Here is a 22520-nt window from a genome sequence, read left to right on the forward strand (position 1 = left end):
TATAATTCGATGTAGAACCATTTTGCCACAAATGAATCTCATCTTCAGATTCTTCGACAAAGCGATCTAACTTGACAATGTTGGTAACCATCTTTTTTAGTGAAGTTATTTTGAGTTCCAACACCATGAAAAATAAATCTTAAAATTGTTGGTGCAAATGGTGTTTCAATAAAATTCAAGGAACTAGCAAAATTGACTTCAAAGCAAGCTTTTTCAATAGACACTATCTTCAAGACTTATTTCACCCCCACCACTCGATATGTAAAGGAGAATAATGTGAATAGCTTTAGGAATACAATGAAGCCAATGTCTAACTTCATCTTGCACTTTATGAGAGTAGATCGCTAAATACACTAGAGGGTTTGCAAAGTAGTTCTCCTTAAAGTCTATTTTTTACAACAAGTAGATTATAAGGAATTTGGATTCCTTTGATAGAGCATGGGAACTCAAGTGTTTATGTTTAATTTTAGAACATAACACTTGTACTGCTCTTAATTTTTCTATCAATATTTTATTTGTTTTGGTGTGTCAAAATGGTTGGCAGCAAGTCCTTTATAGGCTTGTAAATGTCTCTTCTTCAAAGACAAAACCCTTTCATCAAGGCAACTATTTATTTTAAAGATACCTTTGCATTTTGTAAGACATAATCCTTGGATAAAGGTATTGTTTCAATAATCACTTTATAAAAGGACAAGCATTTATTGCATAAAACATAATCTTTGAGCTATAATATGAAAAAATAACTTTTCTTATCCAAACTTTTGAGCTATGGTGTTTTTCCAATTGTTTTATATTCTTTGGATTCAAAGGTGTTTTTCCAATATGTCACTTTACCAAGAGACATAACTATTCACGTTAAAAACCCACCTATAATCCAATAGTCACACTACATCACTCTTTGTGACGTAACCTTTGAGTTAAGATAGATTTTCATTATGTGACATAATCTTTTATTTTGAAAATATACCAACAAGATCAAAGAAAAAAGAAAATGAGAAAAAATAATAATAATAAATATATAAACTTCATATTATTTTTCATACTTTTTTCCCTTCTTTCTCTACATTATATTCCTCCTTCTTTCCCAAATTAAAATGAAAAGTTATTTTACTTAATTTTAAATAACTAGTTACTTAAGTTCTCTAAGTAAAAACTAAAGAACAAATATAAAATAAAAGACAAATTACAAAATCATAAACCAAATTACAAAAGAGGTAAGTAAAGTCCAAAAAAGTTTATCCAAAGTATACTATTTTTTAGTCCAAAACTATCTTTTCTTTTCTAAAGTACATAACGCTTGAAATTGTTCTTCATTTTTCTTTTGCTTTTTTTTTCTCTTTTCTTCCTTTTTTCTTTCTTTTCTTTTTTTATGACACCCCAAGGCAAGAAAATTGATCCCAATAAAAGACAAGAGTGAAGTAGCTACTAGAAGTACTTAGAACCGACCACCCAAGGCATGCTGTCTTGAAAGATCGACCCCCCGAAACTGAAGAGGTCAATCCCAAGAAGACATTGAAGAGAAGTGAAGCTATTGAAGCCTTGAAGGATCGACCCCCACGATGTTAAGGTCTATCCATGAAAAGAAAGAAAGAAATTGTCCAAGCCATGTGTGATTAGAATCAAACCCCACATTTAAATGCTCGATTCTTCAGTTATATTTAAGGACAATTTTGAAGCAAAGATCAACCCCTAAACTACTAGAATCAATCTTAGAGTCATGGCAAACTAGCATTTAACGCTTTAATGGCTAGTTTCTGCCTCAAATTTCTCCTAATGGCTCAAATTGATTGTGAAATTATAAAAGGAAGCTTCCTACCTATTTTGAAGAAGAAGAAGACTCTTAAAAAGATCTCCACACTTGAGTAAAGCTTCAAGTTCATTTATTCACTTCTCAATGAGCATCAAAATTCTTTCTTCAAGCATTTATTGTGCAGAATTTTTTGCTATCTTTATACTTATCTTTTTCAAGCTTGAACCGTTGTAGCTCATCAACCTTTAAAAGGCATTTTTAGCTTTTTACTCTTCATTTATTGTAAATTCTTGAGGTATACTCTAACCATTAAAAGGTAGTATTCTGTGGTTATACCTTAACTAAAGTAAAAGGTAGAGAGGTTATAGTCTCATTCTTAAAAAAGTACTATAATGAGAGTTATGCTTGAATCTTGAAATAGCATTTTCATAGTGGATTTTAAATTTCTTAATGAGATAAGGGAAAGGACGTAGGCAAGGAAGCTGAACCTCTATATAAATCTTGTGTTCTTGATTTCCATCTCTTTTAGTTTTTATTGTTTCAATCTTGTTTCAAAAAGAAAATTTATTTGATTTAAAAATTGCCAAAATTTTCAAAGAGTCCAATTCACCCATTTTTTGGATTTTTACATTTGAGCTTATTGCACTAACATAATTAATAGACTTTTCTAACATTATTAAAAAATCCATCGTCAATACTTCCTTATCTAATCTCAAATTTAGTCTTAAACGTTTTGAAATAACTTAAAAAGATGATAAATAGAGTAGAAATGAGAGAGAAAAGAGATACTAGAATAGAGAGAGAAAATGAAAAAAAGTTTGAAGGGTTTAGGGTATTATTTTATTTATGAAAAGACTATTTTACCATTTTTTTTTTCAAATCCACAACGTAGGTATCAATACTTTCAGTATAAGTATCGATATTGTTCCTTTCTAGGTAAAGGTATCAATATTTGTTATTAAGAAGCTTTTCTGGGTTTCAAGTATTGATACCTCTTTCAAAGATATTGATAGTTACAACACAAAATGCTATTTTCTGAGTTTGACACCAAGTCATTTGACCCTCTCAAGGTCATATCTCTCAAATAAATTTATTAATTCAATAAAACATGCATTTTTGTTGTTGCATCTTGAACAAAATAAGCTTCAAGGAGTTTTTTTGGATTTTCCATATCAACAGTCTCTTTAGGTAATTCATCAACTATATCTAGAAAAGAAATGAGAAGCACATGTGGCTTGACTTGTGGTCGTGTAGATACTTCCTCCTCTTGCTTAATTTCTTTATCTTGAACTTGATTGCTAGAAGTATTTCTTTGATCTATTTTATCTCTATTATCATGAAGTCTATTATTGATGGCACTAGCTAGTTAACCACTTGTGTCTCAAGATTTTTGATTAATGCTGCTTGACTTTGAACGATGGCATCAGTCTTCGCCATGAAGGTATCAGTCTTTGTCATGAATTGGATGAACATATCCTCTATTGAAGGCTTATTCTCAAGCATAGGGGCTCTAACTTGTGACTGAAAACCATTATGGAAAACAAGCTGTGATGAATATTTGTGACCTTAATCATTACTCAATGAAAAATATAGGTGATTGCACCATGAGTTGTAGCTATTGAAGTATGAATTGTTTTGCTGCCCATTGAAGTTTCCATCAAATTGCATTGATTCATAATATGCTGGACAGCAATCACTTGAATGCCTATCTCCACAAAGTTTGCTTGTCACAAAAGCTCTCTAAAAAACACCAACACCACAAGTGTCAATTTTTTGAGACAAAGCATATACAAAGCGGTCAAAGCATTGATAGCTAATTCATAATCACTAGCAACCCTTCAGGGCTCCAATTGTTTAGATAGCCACTAATAATTATAATAATTCATCACCTTAACCAAAAGTATTTGAAAACAAAGAAAAAGAAAAGCAAAATCTAAAATAAGATCAGGAATGCTTGGTATTAATATTAACAAGAAAGAATTAAAAATCAATTCCCCGACAACGGCACCAAAAACTTGTTGTTGATTTTTCATGCAAGTACACGTATTGCAAACAAGTAATATAGTAATGAAGTAGAGTATTGTTCCCATAGAGAATTGTTTTAATTCTTGTTTGCTAACTACTAAAATTAACATACCCTAATCTTATCCAAACAATTAAATTTAAAATTATTAAAATAAAAATTAAAACTAATAAATTGAAACTAAAATTAAATAGTAAATTTATTTTATAAAACTCACTTAACTACTAGACCTAAGATTATGATATCCCTTAATACTTCCTCTAAATATTGTCTCTCTCTTTCAATTTAGTTTAATGGATTAAGTTGTTAACCTAGAGTCTTAAATTATTTACGAGTCTCTATTGAATTTCTCATAAAAATATTTTTCTAAATTAACTTACAATATGTTTATACAAATTAAACTGAAGAAAGATTCATCAAGTTCGTATTCTAATCCTGACTACGTATGGCTTATAGGTGTATGTCTATCCTATATGCAAATTAAACTACATAATCAATTAAATGTATTTGATCATACGCTATTCCATACAAAGTCTTCGTAAATCTCCTTCATCAAGGTTTAACTTAGGTTTCCAATTTAATCTATTTGGTGGCCAATCAACTAGAAGCATTAAGAATATAATAGAATAAAAAACTTAAAACCATCAAACATAAGTAGAAGAGAGATAAATAATTCAGATTATGTATTAAGTTTAATCATAATCTTAGATAAATTATTTAGTTCATCACACAGCATTATCAAATTAAGTTAAATCATCAAAATCAAAACCAAGAAAATAAAAGAACAACAAAAAGATAAAAAAAAAAAACCCAATAATTGCAATCTTAATCTCCAAGTCTTCTTGAATCCCTCAATTTCTTCTCAACTTCAATGAGACATTTTTCAATGATTTTTTGTAGCTAAATCTTAACTCTATATCTAGTGTTTCATGTCTCCAAAAGTTCTTCAAAATGTTGCTTTTATAAGGATTAGAAGCTGGGCCAAGTTAGGTATAGAAAAAAGTCAAGTCTAACTAGGATTTCCTTATCAGATTATTTGATCCATGGCCTATCTCTAGGATTGCTACAGTGTGTCAACTTTAACAAAGTTTTTTTACCACCTTCCTAATAGAGCTGGGCAAAGTGGGAAATATAAAAGTTATAGCTTTTTCTCTTAGATTTACAATGGTTGAAGGATGACCTCATTTGGAGTTTTGTAAAGAAAGTTATGATTGAAATACTGAGACATATGCAGTAGAAGTCTGCACCTCAACATTTCTCTCCTTCTTCCATTATAAGTCCTTTTTCAATAAACACCTATAGAAACACAAATAAATTAATAACAACCTATCTTAAGCACATGAACACCAATTTAAGCATAAATTTAACTAAGATTAGATTGACTCACTTAATTAACTAACTTAAAATAATTAGATAAAACCTAAGTAATTTCTATGCATTACCGTAAAAACTTAACCAATTTATTATAAAAATTAAGACCAAATAACTCTACATCATAAAGTTATCAATTTCTAAATTGTAAATATTTAAATATCTCATACGAAAAACATTAATTAATAACTCACCAAGTTAAGTTATAAAATATAGCTTAAAGTGGATGTGAGTGGGATTGAGACACAAAAGGTATTTGATAAGGTTTTGATATATTTGGCATGACAAGCGCCACCAATCTTGGATTTCGTAGACAAAAGGGAAGGAAAACAACGAATGTGCCAAAGAGTTTCCTATTACAAATTCTTGTTGAAGACTTTGTCACCAAGTTTGTCATACATGAAATAGTTACTTCCAATGTGACTGATTATGTAAAGAAAGAAAATCTGAATGAGAAAAAGAAAAGTTTTAGCACAAGCCAAAAAAATAGAAGAGCTCAAAATTTCATTTACTCTTGGAAACGAATTTGTATTTAATGCAGTGTTAGAAATAGAAGAATCTGAAAACTAGTGATATATCAAGTTAAGTTTTTTTTTCCTCTCCCCCTTAAGTTTTAGTTAGAGATTAAATATTTTGGCTATAATTTGTTATCTCGAGAGATCAAGTGGAATATACAGTAAAATTTTTTTGCAATATATATACTCAATCTTATTCTACGCAACTAATTGTTGTATTTGTTAATAGAAGATGGATCCAAACCAAGCCAAATTGAATTGAGCTTGTGAGCTGATTGGATGAAATTGAGTTGGTTCTTAGTTGGTTAGGTTTACTTTTTTGGCTTTTTAATTTTAATGCTATACTCGTGCAATTTTTGTACTATAGTTTTGGACTTTACTGCTTAAAAAAAGTTACATTTCTATCTTCAATTCAAAGTTGAAGTTTCATAGTGTATCAAGAAGATGAAATGTTCCTAACAAGATATGCTACTCCATTGTAAGAATTTGACAATAATATGATACTTGTTAGTAGTAATTACAGAGAGGTTAATACTTTTATTGAAGAGGAAGAAAATGATATGGATGATGAAGAAGATAAAAGAGTTCAAGGAGAAGAAGAAAAGGTAGAGGAAGATGAAAATAATGGTGATGATATTATAATTGTGATTGTTATAATGTATTTCATTTTGTGATGGATGTTATTGCAACTATTAAAGTTAGAGGCAATGGATAGACTAGTGACATTTTCGAGCTTTTCAACTGCACCAAAAGTAATCAATGGGTCATGATAAAATTATGGAAAACAAACATAAACTATTTGTATTATTTATTTATAATATATTTGTATATTTATAAATATAATTCTATAATTTGTTTTTATAAAATTATAATTTTTTATTTCATATTTTACCCTAGCAATGAATTCCAAATCAATCAAAATAACAATAACAAAACAAAATACAAATCACTTTTATTTTACAAAAAAATGTCTTTGTAGTTTCGACGAAATTATAGACGAATTTTGGCATCATTACTAACAAGATTGAAACTCAATATCATTGGATTCAATTAGTATTTTTGATCAAATTGAAATATATTATTAACAAAATTTACTTCTTTTATCAATGAAATTTGCTTCATTTATTGACAAATTTTTCCACTTTTGCAAAGGTCGTTTTTGTTGCCATTCAGTCGGTGTTTCATCGACAAATACGTAAGAAATCTATCAATAACTTTGTCAAGTTATCAACTATTTTTTTTTTTACCAATCGACAAATGTCATTGCTATTTGAATGTATCTACAATCGCTTTCTTGACTAATTTACTGACAAAAAATGCCGTTGAAAATCTGTGAGTAACTTGGAAAAACCATAATATTTGTAGTGAATGAAGCAGAAGAATTAATACTAGTTAAATAATTGGTTCTTATAGCTGGAGCTCGAGTATGAAAGTTTCACCTTAAAATACATTAAAAAATGTGTTGAGGTTCATGGTGTTCTGGTCCATGGCAGTTTTATAACACGTTTTACAATATTGCCAGTGTATGGGGTGAGTTTGCATTTTTAGATGATAAAAAGATCAGTTGTGATAATTTGGATTATGGTGTTACGCAAATTGTTTATGATAAAGAAGGATGTTTGGATGAAGTGATTGAATTGGAGATAGCTAATAAAATTTTTTCCTTGCTTTTTCCTGCTATCTTGAAAAGTATTTATTATTTTTTTATATTTAGGGAAAGGGGATTCGAACTCTACTCTTTTTTAGAAAGAAATTATGCACTAAGCAATGAGTCAAATGCTTAAGCGCAAGTAGTGGTTACTCATATTAAAACTCTTCTTAATGACATTATTCAATACGTGTATTAAAATCTATTCTTAAGTAATCGTCACTTCTAACATCATATATAGAGCCTTCACAATTCATTAGAGGGACTTCACTTTTCTAAGGCTTCTCTCTAATTCTCATTTATTTTCTCATTCTCTACCTATTCTCTTCCACCTACCAGGATACTCAATACTTCAGGAACTACTCCGATCTTCCTCTTTACCGTTTCTGATACATCTTTTACTTGTTTACAATGCTTTCTCTCCCTATTACACGAACTCCCTTTGCACCCTTAAAGTCTTGTATAGAAATCCTTAAAAGAGAAAACCCTATAAGCCACTGATTCACATAAATTGGTGAAAACTATTCACAAGACTTATATTTTGTTTATTTAGTAGAGAAAAAGTTCAAGAACTTAGGCTGATGCTAAAAGAGCAAATACTGTTCATTTATGTACAACGCCTTCTTGTTGCTGGAACTTTAATTGAGCATTTTGTAAATGAAGTTGTGTTATTAATAAGAATGAAAGAATTAGAAAGCTTGCTAGTTTGGCTGATTTATTTGTTGTATGCAAACACATCTCATCAACATGTGTGGAATTTGTTAACTTCTCAATATTCACGAGTTTCATAGTAACTCTTTGGGTCAAACAGGTTTGCGACATGAAAATTTTAACTTAAAATTGTTAATCTTGCTGTTTGATATGCAGCACTTTAGCACATTTCTTAGCGCTCTATAGCAACCATAACTGAACATTACTTTCCAGCAATAACAAGAGCATGTTCTTTTTCTTGCATGAACAAAGTAAATAATTGTTTTGTCCCTTGGTTGTAATTTCACCCATTTGATCTTTGCCCGTTCTCTTATTATACTAGATCTTTGAATTAAATCACAACTGCATATAGAGATCACCACCAACTATGCACTCAAAAGAACAAGATCTAGCTTTGGAAACTCTCATAGCTTATTTGATTCTTGTGCCATTATATGGCATCAATCTTCTTTTTTTGTAAACAATATCGGTAATCAATCTCTTTTTCATCAAATTTTCTTATTTCATCTTTTTCCTACTTCTAGAATTGATATCAATTTCAAAAACACAAGCTCTTATTATTCCATCTTTCAAAAAATCTTGACAAATCCAACCCTGAAGACAGATATTTTATTAAAAGCATTAACTCCATTAGAAACCATGTCATACTTTGGACAATAAACAAGATTTCATGATTTGCAAATGTATTTAATATTATTAGGGACTACCAGGCACTCCTTAGGAAGGAAAACACCTCATCCAAGGACAAAGGGAAAGGGTGAAGGTTTTAAATTTTTTTTATTTATATATATATAATTAAAAATATCTAGATTTGCCACCCTTATACATATCAAATGTGTTGTTTTGAAGTAGTGATAAGAAACTTAATGGGGCCTGGTTCAATTTTTTTTAAGTCTAAATTTTGGAATTTTTTTTTCTTTTTCTTTTTCTTTTTACTCTATCCTTTATAAATATACTAAACTTTTTTTTTCTTTTTAACTTTTTTTCCTTTGAAAGCTTGGAATTAGTTTTCTTTTCCTTTTTTTTTTCTCTTTTTTTCCTTTTTTCTTTCTTTTTCTTTTTTTCTCTCTTTTATAAATATACTAAACTTCTTTTTTCTTCTCAACATTTTTTCTTTTCAACTTTTGTTCCTCTGAAAGCTTGGAATTATTTTTCTTTTCTTTTCTTTCTTTTTTTTTCCTTTTTCTTTTTTTTTCTCTTTTATGAATATACTAAACCTTTTTTTTTCTTTTCAACTTTTTTCAACCTTTTCTTCTTTTCAATTTTTTTCCTTTGAAGCATGAAATCACATTGAACACAACTTTTTTTCACGTCAAGCACAATTTACGATGCTTAATGTGAAAATCTAATGTTAATTTTTCTCTCTCCTTTATGTCTATTACGATACTTAGTGTGAATATCTAATGTTAATTTTTTTTTCTGTTTTATGTCTATTTATATTGATGAATCTGAAAACTTATATAAATTCAAATTGTTAGTGAAATTTTATGTTACAATTTAATTTTATATCAAAAGTGATTAATTTTTTTCTCATAATCGAATCATTGACTCGATTCATAACCTAACCCATGATCTTGTATAATTACTGTTTAGCTACTCTTCATACAAAATCTTGGATCCACCACTATCTTGATCCTTTTCGGTGAAAAAAAAAAACTTGTTGAACATAAGCTCTCTTGAACTTTTTGAAGCAATAGAATTGTTGGAGACAAAGTAAAAACAGATTAAAGCATTGCAGCAAAAGCAAAATGCAGCCGTTACAAGTTATGACTCCTAATGTTTTTCGTCATCCATTAAATAACAAAAAAAAACTAGAACTTGGCATGAAAAGAGAAAGTGGGCACCAATGGGGCACAAATAGCGAGCATGAGATTTCTATTCTTTCTAAACCAGGGTTTGTTTTTGGAGGTTGATAACCAAGTTTTAAACGCAAAAACTTACACTCAAAATTAGAGAAAAAATATAATATTATTCAATAATTCAAAAGAAATAAGTTGTCTAATAATTAAGTCTAAAGGTATTATTTATAATAGTCTAATCCTACTTAGCCTAAACTTAGAGTGTAAGTAAAGTAAACTAAAATAAAGAAGTATTCTACTTTGGACTTCCTTAGAGTACAAGAAAATTAAATTTTTAAAGCTATGCTTACTTGTCGTCCAAGTAAATTAAAATAAAAAGAAAATTTCTATTATTCCTATAATTCTTAATAAATTTCCTAACTAAAAAGAAAAATACTAAATATTATTACTTGTTAGACTGTCTACGTCATCTGAAAGTTTCACCTTAAAATACAATAAAAAATGTGTTGAGGTTCATAGTGTTTTTGTCTATGGCGATATTATAACACATTTTACAACATTGCTAGTGTGTGGGGTGAGTTAGTATCTTTAGATGATAAAAAGATCAATTGTGATAATCTGTATTATAGTGTTATGGAAATTGTTTATGATAAACAAAAAAGGATGTTGGGATGAAGTGCTTGAATTGGAGATGGCAAATAAAGTTTTCTAGATTTGGGTGCAAGAAATTTCAGTGTTTGAAAGGGAAAAGGGTGAAGGAAAATATGAAGGGGAGTGTAATCCCACATGCAAATCTAGGACCAAATTTGTCATAGAGACCATGCTTCACCCTGGAGGTGGAAGAAGAAGCTGAAGTGGCAAATAGACTTAAGTAAGAACTCATTGATAAGGGGTGAAAGATGACGTGGAAAGAGGATTATGGGACTTGAATTCTAGCAATAACAAATATTTGGTAAATCAAATAGCAAATCTTAAAAGGGAGACTATTGTTTCTAAAAATTTAAATTGGCTAATAATTGTGTCCGAAGGTGTGAAAATCGATCAAGAGTAAAATACCCCCACCCTCTTAAGTTTTGGTTGAAATTCTAAACGGGTCTAATAGTTTACAAATGGACACTTCACCTTAAAAATGCAAACATCATTAACAGAAATTATAAAAAGATAAAAATACCATTTTTATTAATTTTAAAAATTATTATTATATTTTTGAAAAAAAATAAAACAGATCGGTGCTCCCCAATGGAGGTTAGCACCAGCCGATGGTCTCAAAGGAAGGGAGCATCGGTGCTCCCTTAGGGAGCCTAATCAAGGCTCCCTAGATGATGAGCTTTTTTTTTTTAATTGATAAAAAATAAATAATAATAATAATAATTATAAAAATTAATTAAGGATAAAATTATCTTTTTATCTTTATTATCTTAGTAAATTGATAGAATTACTAACGGTTGACTAACGGCTTGACCTACGTGTCTAACAAAAAATATATTTTTAGAATAGAATTTTTATTTTAAAAATTAATAAATTTTTATATAATTTTAATCAAAATTTAAGAAGTAAAGATATTTTACCCATCCATTAAATTCTTAAAACCTACAAAAGGAAAAGGAAGAAGTAGAACATGTCATGTAAAAACATGGGCTAGAAAAGGATGAATCCGGACAGGATGGGCTAGATCAAGTCATGAGCAATGATTCAATGGCATTGGGCTTCGACGATAATGAACCCGTGGAAGTCATTGAGTCAACGTCAAGACCGCATCGATCGGGTGACATAGCTGTTAAACGGAAAATACTTTTAGCAAATCTTCCTCTTCTAGCAAAGATGAGTAATTGAAAATCTAGCCTCTTGAATGAAATTGAGCAGTAATCGAGGAAAGGAAAAGCGTCAATGTTGAAGCATAAGGGTCGAGTTGGAAAAAATCGAAGAATCTGGTAATTGAAGAAGACAACTAAAGAGTGGTGAACGAATCTTTATCCGATGATGATTCTAAATTCTAGTGAGGAGGTGATCATCGAAAATTAAAGAAATTGGACGGCCCAACTGAAATGAAGCGATGTCTTCAGGTAATTTAAAGGTTTTTAAGTTGTTTGTGTCTTGCTTCAAATGAGGTGGTGCAATTAGAAAGGTTGTGATTGTTGGGTTGTAGTTTCAGTTTTTGGGTTTAAGCATTATTGCTTGATATTTTTCTAAATGGATGCGGATTTTACTGGACTATTAATTGCTTAATTGCGACTTTTTGTACAAGATTTCCATGGGAATAATTTGGGGAAAGGTTCGATTTTTTTATACAAAGGTCTTGCGTTGAATGAGGCTGTTGTTTTTGTGGGTTGTTATAGTTTGTGAGTGGTTCCTTTCTTGAACATGAGATATTATCGATTAAGAAACTCGCCTTGGCTCAATAAAACAATGCGAACCTCAGGCGAGACAACGGAGTTGTTGGACTAACAACTGAATGTGTCGTTGTTAGCTGTATACTTGCTTAGCTTCGGCTAAGAGGTTCCTTTCAATGTTCAATAATGATAAATTACCTATGCTTCTAAAAATGTGAGAGAAAGGGGCAATTAATTCAGCTAATTCATCCATTTCAACTACTATTACTAATCGAGGTTCGCATGAATTATGTTCTTTATTTGACAAGAAACCCGATTGGTTGAGCCCTTTGAATTAAGAAATTGAAAGAATTTTTAGTTAGTAAGATCAACACCAACAATTCCAATGTAAACGGGACAATAAATCTGATTCAAGTGAAGTAATGTTTTATTTCTTAATCGATGAGTTCAGTCTTTTCTAGTACTATAAGACAATAGAAGTAGAGACAAGTACAAACCAACAACTGTAACAATAACATGAAAGTTAATAATAGTAGTTTTATTATTCTTATAAGAATAAAGCAAGACTCTCTTAAGGGTATACCTCAATGAGAGATCTTAAACCCATTATCGGAGTGATTTTATAGTCACTAAAACCAGCTGCCAAAAACAGCGTAGCCCACTCTTCCTCGTTCCTCTCTTTTCCAGTCACCAACACCATCATCAACATGTCAAAGAAGAGTTGCGTTTCAATGGATGCATCATTCACTTTGTGGTTCTTCTCCGTCAATACCATGTCTATTATAATTGCCTTCCCTCCCTTGCCACCTCGTGAAATTGCCTCTTTACAGCGCTTCAAAATCTTCACGCATTCTTCATCATTCCAATCGTGCAATATCCACTGTTTAATTATCATAAATAAGTGATGACCTCATCGAGTTTAATCAGTTTGAGCTACTTCATTTAATTTACAAATCTCTCTATTCTACTCCTGTGACAATATTTATAGGGAAGAATTAGATTATTAACCATTAGAAGGACAACAAGATAAGTGGAGATGAGTTTTATTTTATTAAATCTTGACCTAATTTTCTATAAAACGAGTTTAAATTCTTTTGGTTCTTCTTTATACATGTCCAGCTGGGGGTTTTTGAGGTATATGCTATATCACCTGGTTTCATTTTGACTATATGAAGGGGATGGTTAATTTCTCTATTATTTGGGCTAATTGAGCACTCGACAAAAAATTAGAGATATGTCAGATAATTTCTTGCCCTAAATACATCCTACAACTCAAACAAAAAGGTAAATACTCACAGTCCACAAGTCAAAAATAAGGCAAAATTCAAGAAATGAGCCCAACAACCCAAAATTCATCTCCCAACCACGTGCTGCCATGACAGAAAAATAACTCACATAGTGTGTTATAATGTGTTACCTATGATCACGTACATACTAAACAATATTTAGAAACTTATAAGATCATTATCGTCAAATTCATGTATGAAAATCTTGCTAATCCAATACATTAGTAAATATAGACTAGCCTTTACTTGGCCAAGTAATAATTTTGTACCAAATTTAATCTCCAAATTTTAAGAGAACAGTTTAATTTGGTTTTCTAAGCACCCTAAACCTTGCAATTAATTTGTGAGCATCAGAGGAAGTGGACGAATTTCCATGGTTTGGGAAACCAAGAAATCGAAGAGTTGGTTCGTTAAGTGATATTGAGGTAAAAATAGGTGGAGGGAGGAATAGATAAGGGAAAGGGAAGAAGAAAGGGGGAAAGAAGAAAATCAAAAAGAAATCTGGAGGAAAGGAGGAAAGGGCAACAAACATATCCTTGTCGGACAGTGATGTTAGAAATAGAAATAGCATCATCAAGGCTGAAGCCAAGGAAACTTGGAACCTTGGGAAAGCACTAGGATTAAAGGTAGTTGGAAGTGAGCAGATGTTGTTGGAGAGATTTACTACGTTGGAAGGGGTAAGGGCAGCAGCAAGGTATCATAAGAAATAAATCCAGAGATCTATAAAGAGATAATGGCGAGGAGACTGAAATTTGAGGGTTATAGAATTAGCATATGGTTTTGGGTTGCATGGAACTCGCGATGGTAAGGCGTCACACAGGCAAATGGCAGCACGGGCTTGGGTTTTATTCGTATTGAAAGCAAGGTTTGGGTGATTATGTTGAGGCTTATTTGACTGTTGTCTTTTGGATTTATTGTCAAATTTTATTTTGAATGGCTAAGAGATTGTTGAAAACTTTTTGATTTATGGAGCATGGGGATGAATGGTTGGGGATCGCCTGAAACAAGTTTTTGTTGGGGTGATTTTTAGGAGATAGCTTGTGTTGAAGCATGGGTGAGGTGGAATTAAAACACGGGGATTATTCTGCAAAGACAAGCATTGGTACTTGTCTTTGTCGAATGATTCTAGTTATCGAAAGTCCTGAGGTTCGGTTTGGTTGGTCGATGGAGCATTCTTACGCAGCTTCCTTGAATTTACTATTGTTAAAACTATTAAAGGGTTTACTTTGGTCAGCTGTTGCGTTATTTGTGTCCATATGCCTTTTGGGGTCTTTAGGATTTAGGATATCGATTTGTTGAGTCGTTGTAGGTTGGAAGTGTGTGAGCTCTGCATTGATTGGTAAATTGAGATTCAACTTTTAGAGATTCCTGCAGTTTAGAGGTGTGGTTTTGTTCAGGAAAAGGACGAGAATGGATTCGGGATTTTTTATTTTATTTTATTTTATTTGCATGGTGATTTTTAAGGTTTTCAAAAACGATAAACAAGTAATTTTGCTTTTTTATGATGATTACAATCAGCATGTTGAATGTGGTAACTGAGTGTTTTTTTGTGATGACTTGCTCTGAAATGTGTGCTGCAAAGGAAATGTTCGTTTTTATGAGTTGGATCGGATTGATTAAGATGATAGGTTCAGGGAGAAGAAACAACTAAAGCATATTTGATGAGTTTTATAGTTGTTCACGGTTTTGTTGTGTTTGGGATTGAGATAACTGTTAAGCATGTTTGCTGAGTTTTTTTTTTTATGAGATTTTGAATTGAAATTGTTTAAAGAATATTTTGTGAAGAAGTATATTTTGTTTTTGCACAAAGAGAGTGAGCAAGGTACTCCCGATAGGGATTTTTTTTATCTTGCTTTGAAGAATTATGGAATTTAGTAACCTTTCTTTTTATGAAATGCACAATTTCATGACTTATAAAAAAATATTAATTTATTATTAGCAAAAAATTAAAAAGAATTACAAGGAGAAAATAAGAATAAAGTTAGTAAAAACCTTGAGTAAAACTGCGTCTGCAGCTGGAACTGCCTCAAACATGTCTCCTCCAACATATTTTAAGTTCCCACGGTCTTGTAGGCCAGCAACAACACGAGGAAGGTCAAACACAGTGCACTCCAAGTGTGGAAATGCATCAGAAATGGCCTTGGCCACGGTACCTATGCCACCCCCAACATCCACCATCGAGTTCAATCCCTGGAACACCCCCTTACACTTGTGAATCAGTATGCTACTAACCAATCGAGCATCACTAGCCATGCCTTCATTAAAAAAATGGCTAAGCATTGGGTCATGGCCACCATAGTCCCAAAATGTCCTCCCATGCGCCGTATCAAATGGGGTCGGGTCATCATTTTGGAACCAGGCACCTAGAAAATGCCAAGGCTTTGTTAAAATGGGATCCAACATAGCCTTCAAGAAAGGTGTCACACTCAAGGGATCACCGTTGAGCAGGAGACGAGAAGCGTGGGTAAGAACATACCCTTCTTCTTGGTCGTTATTGCCTAGCTTTTGTTGCGCAAAAAAGCCCGAGTGAACTAAAATGCGCATGAGCCGATAAATGCTGCTTGCTTTGGTAGCATTGATCGGCAGTGCAGCAACCAGCTCGGTAACTGTCATGGGCTTGCCATGGTTTTGAATGACGTCGGGGATGCCTAAATCAATTGCACATTTTAGAGACATGGAGTTTATGAAGTTGAACAAGTAGTTCCAGACGTGAGCCTGAGCCTGAAGTAGCTCATGATCATTAATATGCTTCTCCCCATTCACACAGACCACATCCATCTTTATCTTGATGCATGCAAGGTCCTTCTTTTTAATTTGTTGTAAAGCATTATGGCACTCAAATATGCTATATAAAGAGTAGTGGAGATGGTCCTCTTAGACGAATTTTTGCCTACTAATATAATTTAATCAATTAAACCCATGGTCAAAAAAGGCATGCTATAATAAAAAATGTGTCTATTAAATTATCTTGTTGGGGCATGCTTGTTAAGTTCCACATCAACTAGATTCACAATATCTTTCTCCTCTAACTAAAAACGGAATTGTGTCTCTCAAGAAAAGTACTATACTAGGTTTACAGGTTTTCGACCACGAAAAAATAAAAAAAAAATTAGACATAATCAATTAAATAATTATGTGTCATTAATATTTATCATATCAATATATATGAGCTCTTAAAAATTAATAATAATAATTTTGTTACATTTATAAAAAAAATGGAGTCCATATATATATATATATATACTTTTTTTAAAGTTTTCAATAATTGAGTTTTATGAATTAATAGACACCAACTCAGTCAATGAATAAGTACTTAAATATTTATTTCATTGATTGAAATAGGATCTTCCTACTTAAAAAGAAAGACTTTAAATTTTTCTCTCTCAATTATAAAAAAAAAAAAAAAAAAACCCAGCCAATGAATGGATAAATCAACTAAAGGCAAATAGGGATATGTTATTTTTACACGCGTTTGCGTGTTTAACGTGACAGAAAAAACACTCCACCTAATAATATTTGATGTAAACACTTCTTACAAAAGCAAAAAAGTGAAGTCCAAAGAAATGACAGACCCGTGATGTGTCCCACTCACACATGGAAAACGTTATGATCCACATCACGCATTTTGGGTTGTGTTTTCCATGGAGTGGATACTGCAGCTAAAACGGCAACATTTGATTTGATTTACTACCAATAAATTGGCTACTAAATCGCTTTGATGTCTCACTTTCACATGGCCAAATCTAACGTCACCCACCTGAGCAATTTTATATTTATATTTTATTTTTCTTAATTAAGATTCTATTCAAGGATTGTTGTCTCATTTCTTTCCACCTTTCTTTTTTTCCCTTGTCCCTTCCTCCTCCTCAGGCCCTCCTTTTCCATTTTAACAACCCTTTGAGACCTTAAGCAACTACATCTACATTTATCTACACTATCTATAATCTATTTATCTATATTTATAATTTATAGTATATGTACAAATACAGATAGTGTTAAATTTTTTTTAGTTGACAGAGAACCACAGTTTCTTCATTTTATTTCTGAATTATTATTGTAGATTTCTTTTGATAAGATTTATCTGTTTTATAAATAATAATTTTAATTGCGTTTAATGATTTTCATTAAAATTATTTTTCTTAATTTTAATATTATTAAATAATTTATATAAATATTTATTATAAATATTAATAAAATTTATCCAATTTGTTAATGATAATTCTTTCTTTTTTTCCTTTATGAAAAGCTTGTTAATGATAATTCTAATTGTGTTAAATAACTTTCATTTAAAAAACCCCTAAATCAAGAACAGAATTAAAAATTTCATTTTTTATAAGCCAAATTATACAAGAACGAAATTAGATTTTATTTGAGAATTATAGTAGAATTTTGTTGTCTACGACATCAGTAGATAACGAAATTAGATTTTTCATGTTTGATTTTTTTAGTCTATTAGGTTCGATTTTCAATATATAAATTTTTTGATCAAATTGATAAAAAAATCGAATATTAAATAATCTATTTTTCAAATTATTATTATACAATTTTTTAAAATCCTTATTAAAATATTGATTGTTGGAATTTATGTGTAATTCCTTGGAAAGTTAAGATTGAATTTCCTTATGTGTTTTTTAAGTTAGTTGTTCATGAAAAATGTTGTTGAATGTTTGCTTCAGTTTGATATTTTGAAGTTTAGCTTATATTGTATGTTGCATTGAGATGTTATGTTAGATTTGCTATGCTGAAATTTATAATTTTTCATATTTATTAAGCCTCTTGGACATACTAAATTGTTACATTTAAGAATTGTTTGCCTTTAAGGTTTGAAGCTTGAGAAAAAGGACAAGTAGAAGTAGTAGACGATCATCCCACTCGCTTATGTTTTCTCTCTGTCAGCTAGGCCTGGCCTTATCTGCCTAAAACCATGCAGGGGCAGGGGAACAGGCTTGATCCCTCAACAGTCACTTTACAATTGCTTCTCATGCAAATGTACGACAAGCATAAATCAAGCACATCATATTTATAAATAACTTATAAGCAGAAAGGAACAAACTTCTAACAAGAAGAAGCATAAATACTAATGTCTCATAGAAACTGCAAACAAAAGCAGTAAAAGAGCACCCATTTGATTGTATATTAACTACAAGGATGACAAAAACAATCCACGACTTGCATGATCAAAGGGAGAAACCAATACTTTTCCCCTATACACTTTTTTCATCTATATTTAGCCTTTACCGTCCTCCCCATGGTTAGAATACTGTCAGATATAGAGCTTTCAACTTACTCTGTACATAATCCATCCATAAGCAGTTAAAGAGCACCCAGGCCCAGCATCTCTGAGACGTATTTCCATACCCAGTTTATGGTGTGATGCCCGAGCCGTCCCCTTGTTGAAAAAAGCTGCCACCAAGCAGCAATTGAAGAAGGAAAAAGAAAGAGAGTTATCGAAGATAATGACTCCCTAAGATATGTGTCTATATAGCAACTACAGCAAGCTTGATGCAGAATGACATTCGATGCCAAATGCACAACAAACTGCTCATTTATATGCCACCACAGCAAGTTGATCTTCTCAGCAAGATGACTGTTCAGAAACACTAGATCCATATTTAAGCATGTAATCTTAAATGGTCATCTAATCTTGAGCAGAACTAACATTTCTGGCATCTGCCTTCTTACTAGCCTTTGTCTTGCCCTTACCAGGAGATCTGTCATCTCCAGGAACTTCAGCCGTGAGCCTTCCCATTTTTTTCTGCAGATCAGCAAGCGAATCCTTTGAAACTTTTACTTTGGGACTCTTCTTTTCATTGGCAAGCTTTAGCTCCAGTCTATATAAAGCAAAAGCATCACAGCCATAGATCTCATATTCAAACAAGTGCCACTCATATTGGCCAGAAGGTTGTGGGTCCATGTAATATGACCTCTTCTGCCCCCCAAATTCCTTCATCACTTGCTTCCTTGATTCATGCCAACCACGTCCAGAGTAATCTGGTAATGACCTTTGCTTTCTGTTCCCGCTTTCAAATGCCCTCCTAGGCTTATCAAAGAAGAGCCACTCTCGGATTATTTCACCCTCAAGTAAAGAAAGATCAAATAGCTCTGCAATATCAAGACATTTGTTTGGTTAAAGGACAGAGAAGAACAAGAAAAAGGACAACAGGCAGCAAGGTTTTTAATTTCCAAGTAAAATATGCATGCCAGAATTCCCAAAAACAAAAGAAAGCAGGGGGCAAAATAATCAGACACTATATTTCACGTAAGAAGCTGAACCAAATCATCCCACATTATCTACTATAGCTGCAAGAAAACAAAAAAGGCAAAAGCGTATTGGCTTACCTGTAGCATTCCAAGGAGATTTCATGGTAGCAGCACCTTCACATTGAGGGATGCCAACATTTTTACCCTGTGTCTTTGCTCGAAGTGCATCAAGTAGTAAATTATCCTTTAAACTGATTCCACCAGGACGTAGAATTGGAGTCATGCCAGGGGGGTCTTCATTTAGAGCTAGAGTAGCATGAAAGCTGCTACAGTAGTCATAATACCAATCAGATCCTTGAGCAGGCCTAGTACAATCCCAGAGAGCACATTTTGGTCCCATGAAAGCAGAAGGTGGAGGAGAGATATTTGGTAGAATGTTGGGGCTAGCATCCTTCACACAATCTTCAGTACCATTGGCACCAATGAGAGGCCCATGGTCAAATTCCTGCTGTAAATCAAATGGATGATAATCCAATTGATAATTTATGTCATTACCAACCGCTGTGGTCTCCAAAGCTGAGGTAGAAACTTTACATGGATCAAATCCTTGCAAACCATGTTGTTGTAGCTCATGATTCACTAAATAATCCTGAGGTAGAAAATGTGTTTTATTGATCAGCCACTTCCAGGCAAATGACTTCACGTGAAAGATTACCAATAAACCACTGGAAGCTCACAAAAACCAACAAAACATAACCAGAAAAGAAAAAATAATGATGCCAAAATTCAACTCAAGAAAACATCATTGAATCATTTATATGTTTATCTCTTCACAGATTTATGCTTGGACTGCTAAATCAATGAGTCTTTCAAAGAAATCTACACAGTTGCATACTTTTGCTTTAAATTTCTGTTTGAGATGGGTTATACATAAAAGTCAAAAATGGAAGCATAATGATCAATTCAATTAAGTCATGTCTAATATCCAGAAATCTAAGCGAGAAGGTGTGTCCTTAAATAAGCCATCATTACTTTAAAAAGAAAATGACTATTATTAGGAGAAAGAAAATCAACATACAAGAGCTAATATCTTTAAAGATACAAATTTATGCCCTTTATGTGATGCACTTTGCACACACCGAAGTAAAAAAGTATGAGCAACACAATTAAGGAACATGCATACCAATCAAGTTCAAAGGGTACAGGTTTATCAAATGAAATTAAACTTTTGGCACCTGGACTTTGCCAATGTTCCTACTAGAGAAGGATGGCTCCACCCAGTCTTGCTTAATAAAGAAATATATTGACTAAAATCAAACATAAACTTCTGATTCAAAATTTAATTTCCTTTCTTTTCAGAGAAATAGTGTTTAACTACGGTTTTTTTTTTTTTAAAGAGAGAGAGCGCTAGAAAAAGTAATAAATATTTCTCCATATTAACAATCTCCCTCAGAGATATAGCTCTCACCTCTGGAACTACTGGTAAATTACATGGATTAAGGCTTTGAACATCAGTTTCAGGCTTCAGCACTGCTGGTCCCTTTAATGGACTAGACGCATCATCTTCCTCCTCATATAGTTGCAACAATCGATTTATATCATCTGAGAATGATCCAAGACTACCACCCTACATAAAATTAATCAAACGTTACTTCATCCTTAGGCAAACAAACAATAAAATTAAAAGAAAAACAACCCAATGAGTTCACAAACAGAATTTACCCCCCATTCTATTTACAGCAAACTAGAGATTGATGCAAAAAGTTTAAGTTAGTGTTGATAAAATAAAAGATACAAACAAGTAAAGAAGTGGCGGGGGATGGTGCGCAGAGCTCGGCTTTCCACTCACGAAGACTCTGATAAACTTGCTCCTCCAGCACTGCAACATCACCAGCTCGACCTTCCTTCCTAGCGGCTTGAAGATCAGTGAACCGTTCTTGAAGATTATTGAGCCGGTTCTTGGCATTGTCCACCATCAGCTGGTGAGATGCAGATATACATTTGTTCTTTGAGTTATTCTGCATTGCGCCCTCCCCAACCCAAACCCTATTTAAACCACAATGAATGAATTCAGAAAACCTTAATATCTAAGAATTTCAACCCTTAAATCACACAATTAAAAAAAATAAAACAATGATGAAATAACTGAATGTGGACATGAGGAAATTAAAACCTTTCACCAAAGTGATCCCAAAACTAGCTACTTTCCAGTTTCCACTGTTTCAATCATCCCAAAACCCCTAATAAGAAAACAGAACAAGTAATTTCCCAGATTGAATACAAAACCCAAAACCATGAAAAAAAAAACAAATAAGATTGCAAGTTAAAGGATGGCTTAATGATAAGAAAGAAACACTGGGTTATTGATTTGATCTCCCAAAGCTTTCCCAAAAATTCCAACTTTCAACTTTAGGGTTAAAAAAAAAAAAGAACAGAACAAAAAAAACATAAGAAATAAAGAGAAAAAATACATTACCTAAAGAGTTTAAAGAGATTTGTTTGGCTGGAAGGATTAAAAGGGCTGATATTACATGCGAAGGGGAAGGGTAAGAGGAGTGAGGGTCCAGCGCATCCTCCAGATAAGCAGAAGCAGCCCCCGGCAAGAAGGAAAAAGACCGGGCAACTATTTCTAGTACCCACTTCTTGTCGTTTTCCTTTGTAGCTTTTTAACTCATTAAACTGTATAAATATGTCGGGTGAAGTTGAAAACTTCAAACTTTTACCCTCAGGATCACGTTGGGAACTTCTGTCTTAAAGAGAAGGAAACAGTGAAATTCGCCATGCTGCTAGAGTGGTGCAACAAACAATTACATGATTTATTGCTAGAGTCAATTTACATGTTTCTAATCATGAATTTACTATCTTATTTATATTAACAGGAAAATT

At 32.2% G+C, this 22520-nt stretch overlaps 2 protein-coding genes across 2 annotated transcripts; both read right to left on the minus strand.

The window, feature by feature from the left end:
- Positions 1–12670: 12670 nt before the first annotated feature.
- LOC18608792 (putative O-methyltransferase 3) lies at positions 12671–16262 on the minus strand. Its single transcript, XM_007043656.3, has 2 exons — positions 15426–16262; positions 12671–13027 (listed from the first exon to the last, which is right to left on the minus strand). Exons 1-2 carry the CDS (start codon positions 16209–16211, stop codon positions 12719–12721), a joined length of 1095 nt encoding a protein of 364 aa, XP_007043718.2. The 5' UTR covers positions 16212–16262; the 3' UTR covers positions 12671–12718.
- A 2276-nt stretch (positions 16263–18538) lies between these two features.
- Positions 18539–22273, minus strand: LOC18608793 (transcription factor VOZ1-like). Its single transcript, XM_007043657.3, has 5 exons — positions 22111–22273; positions 21434–21680; positions 21103–21261; positions 19773–20283; positions 18539–19535 (listed from the first exon to the last, which is right to left on the minus strand). Exons 2-5 carry the CDS (start codon positions 21656–21658, stop codon positions 19072–19074), a joined length of 1359 nt encoding a protein of 452 aa, XP_007043719.2. The 5' UTR covers positions 21659–21680; positions 22111–22273; the 3' UTR covers positions 18539–19071.
- Between the last annotated feature and the right edge of the window lie 247 nt (positions 22274–22520).

Source organism: Theobroma cacao, chromosome 2 (assembly GCF_053813885.1).
Source record: "Theobroma cacao isolate CCN51 chromosome 2, ASM5381388v1, whole genome shotgun sequence".
Taxonomy (NCBI): Eukaryota; Viridiplantae; Streptophyta; class Magnoliopsida; order Malvales; family Malvaceae; genus Theobroma; species Theobroma cacao.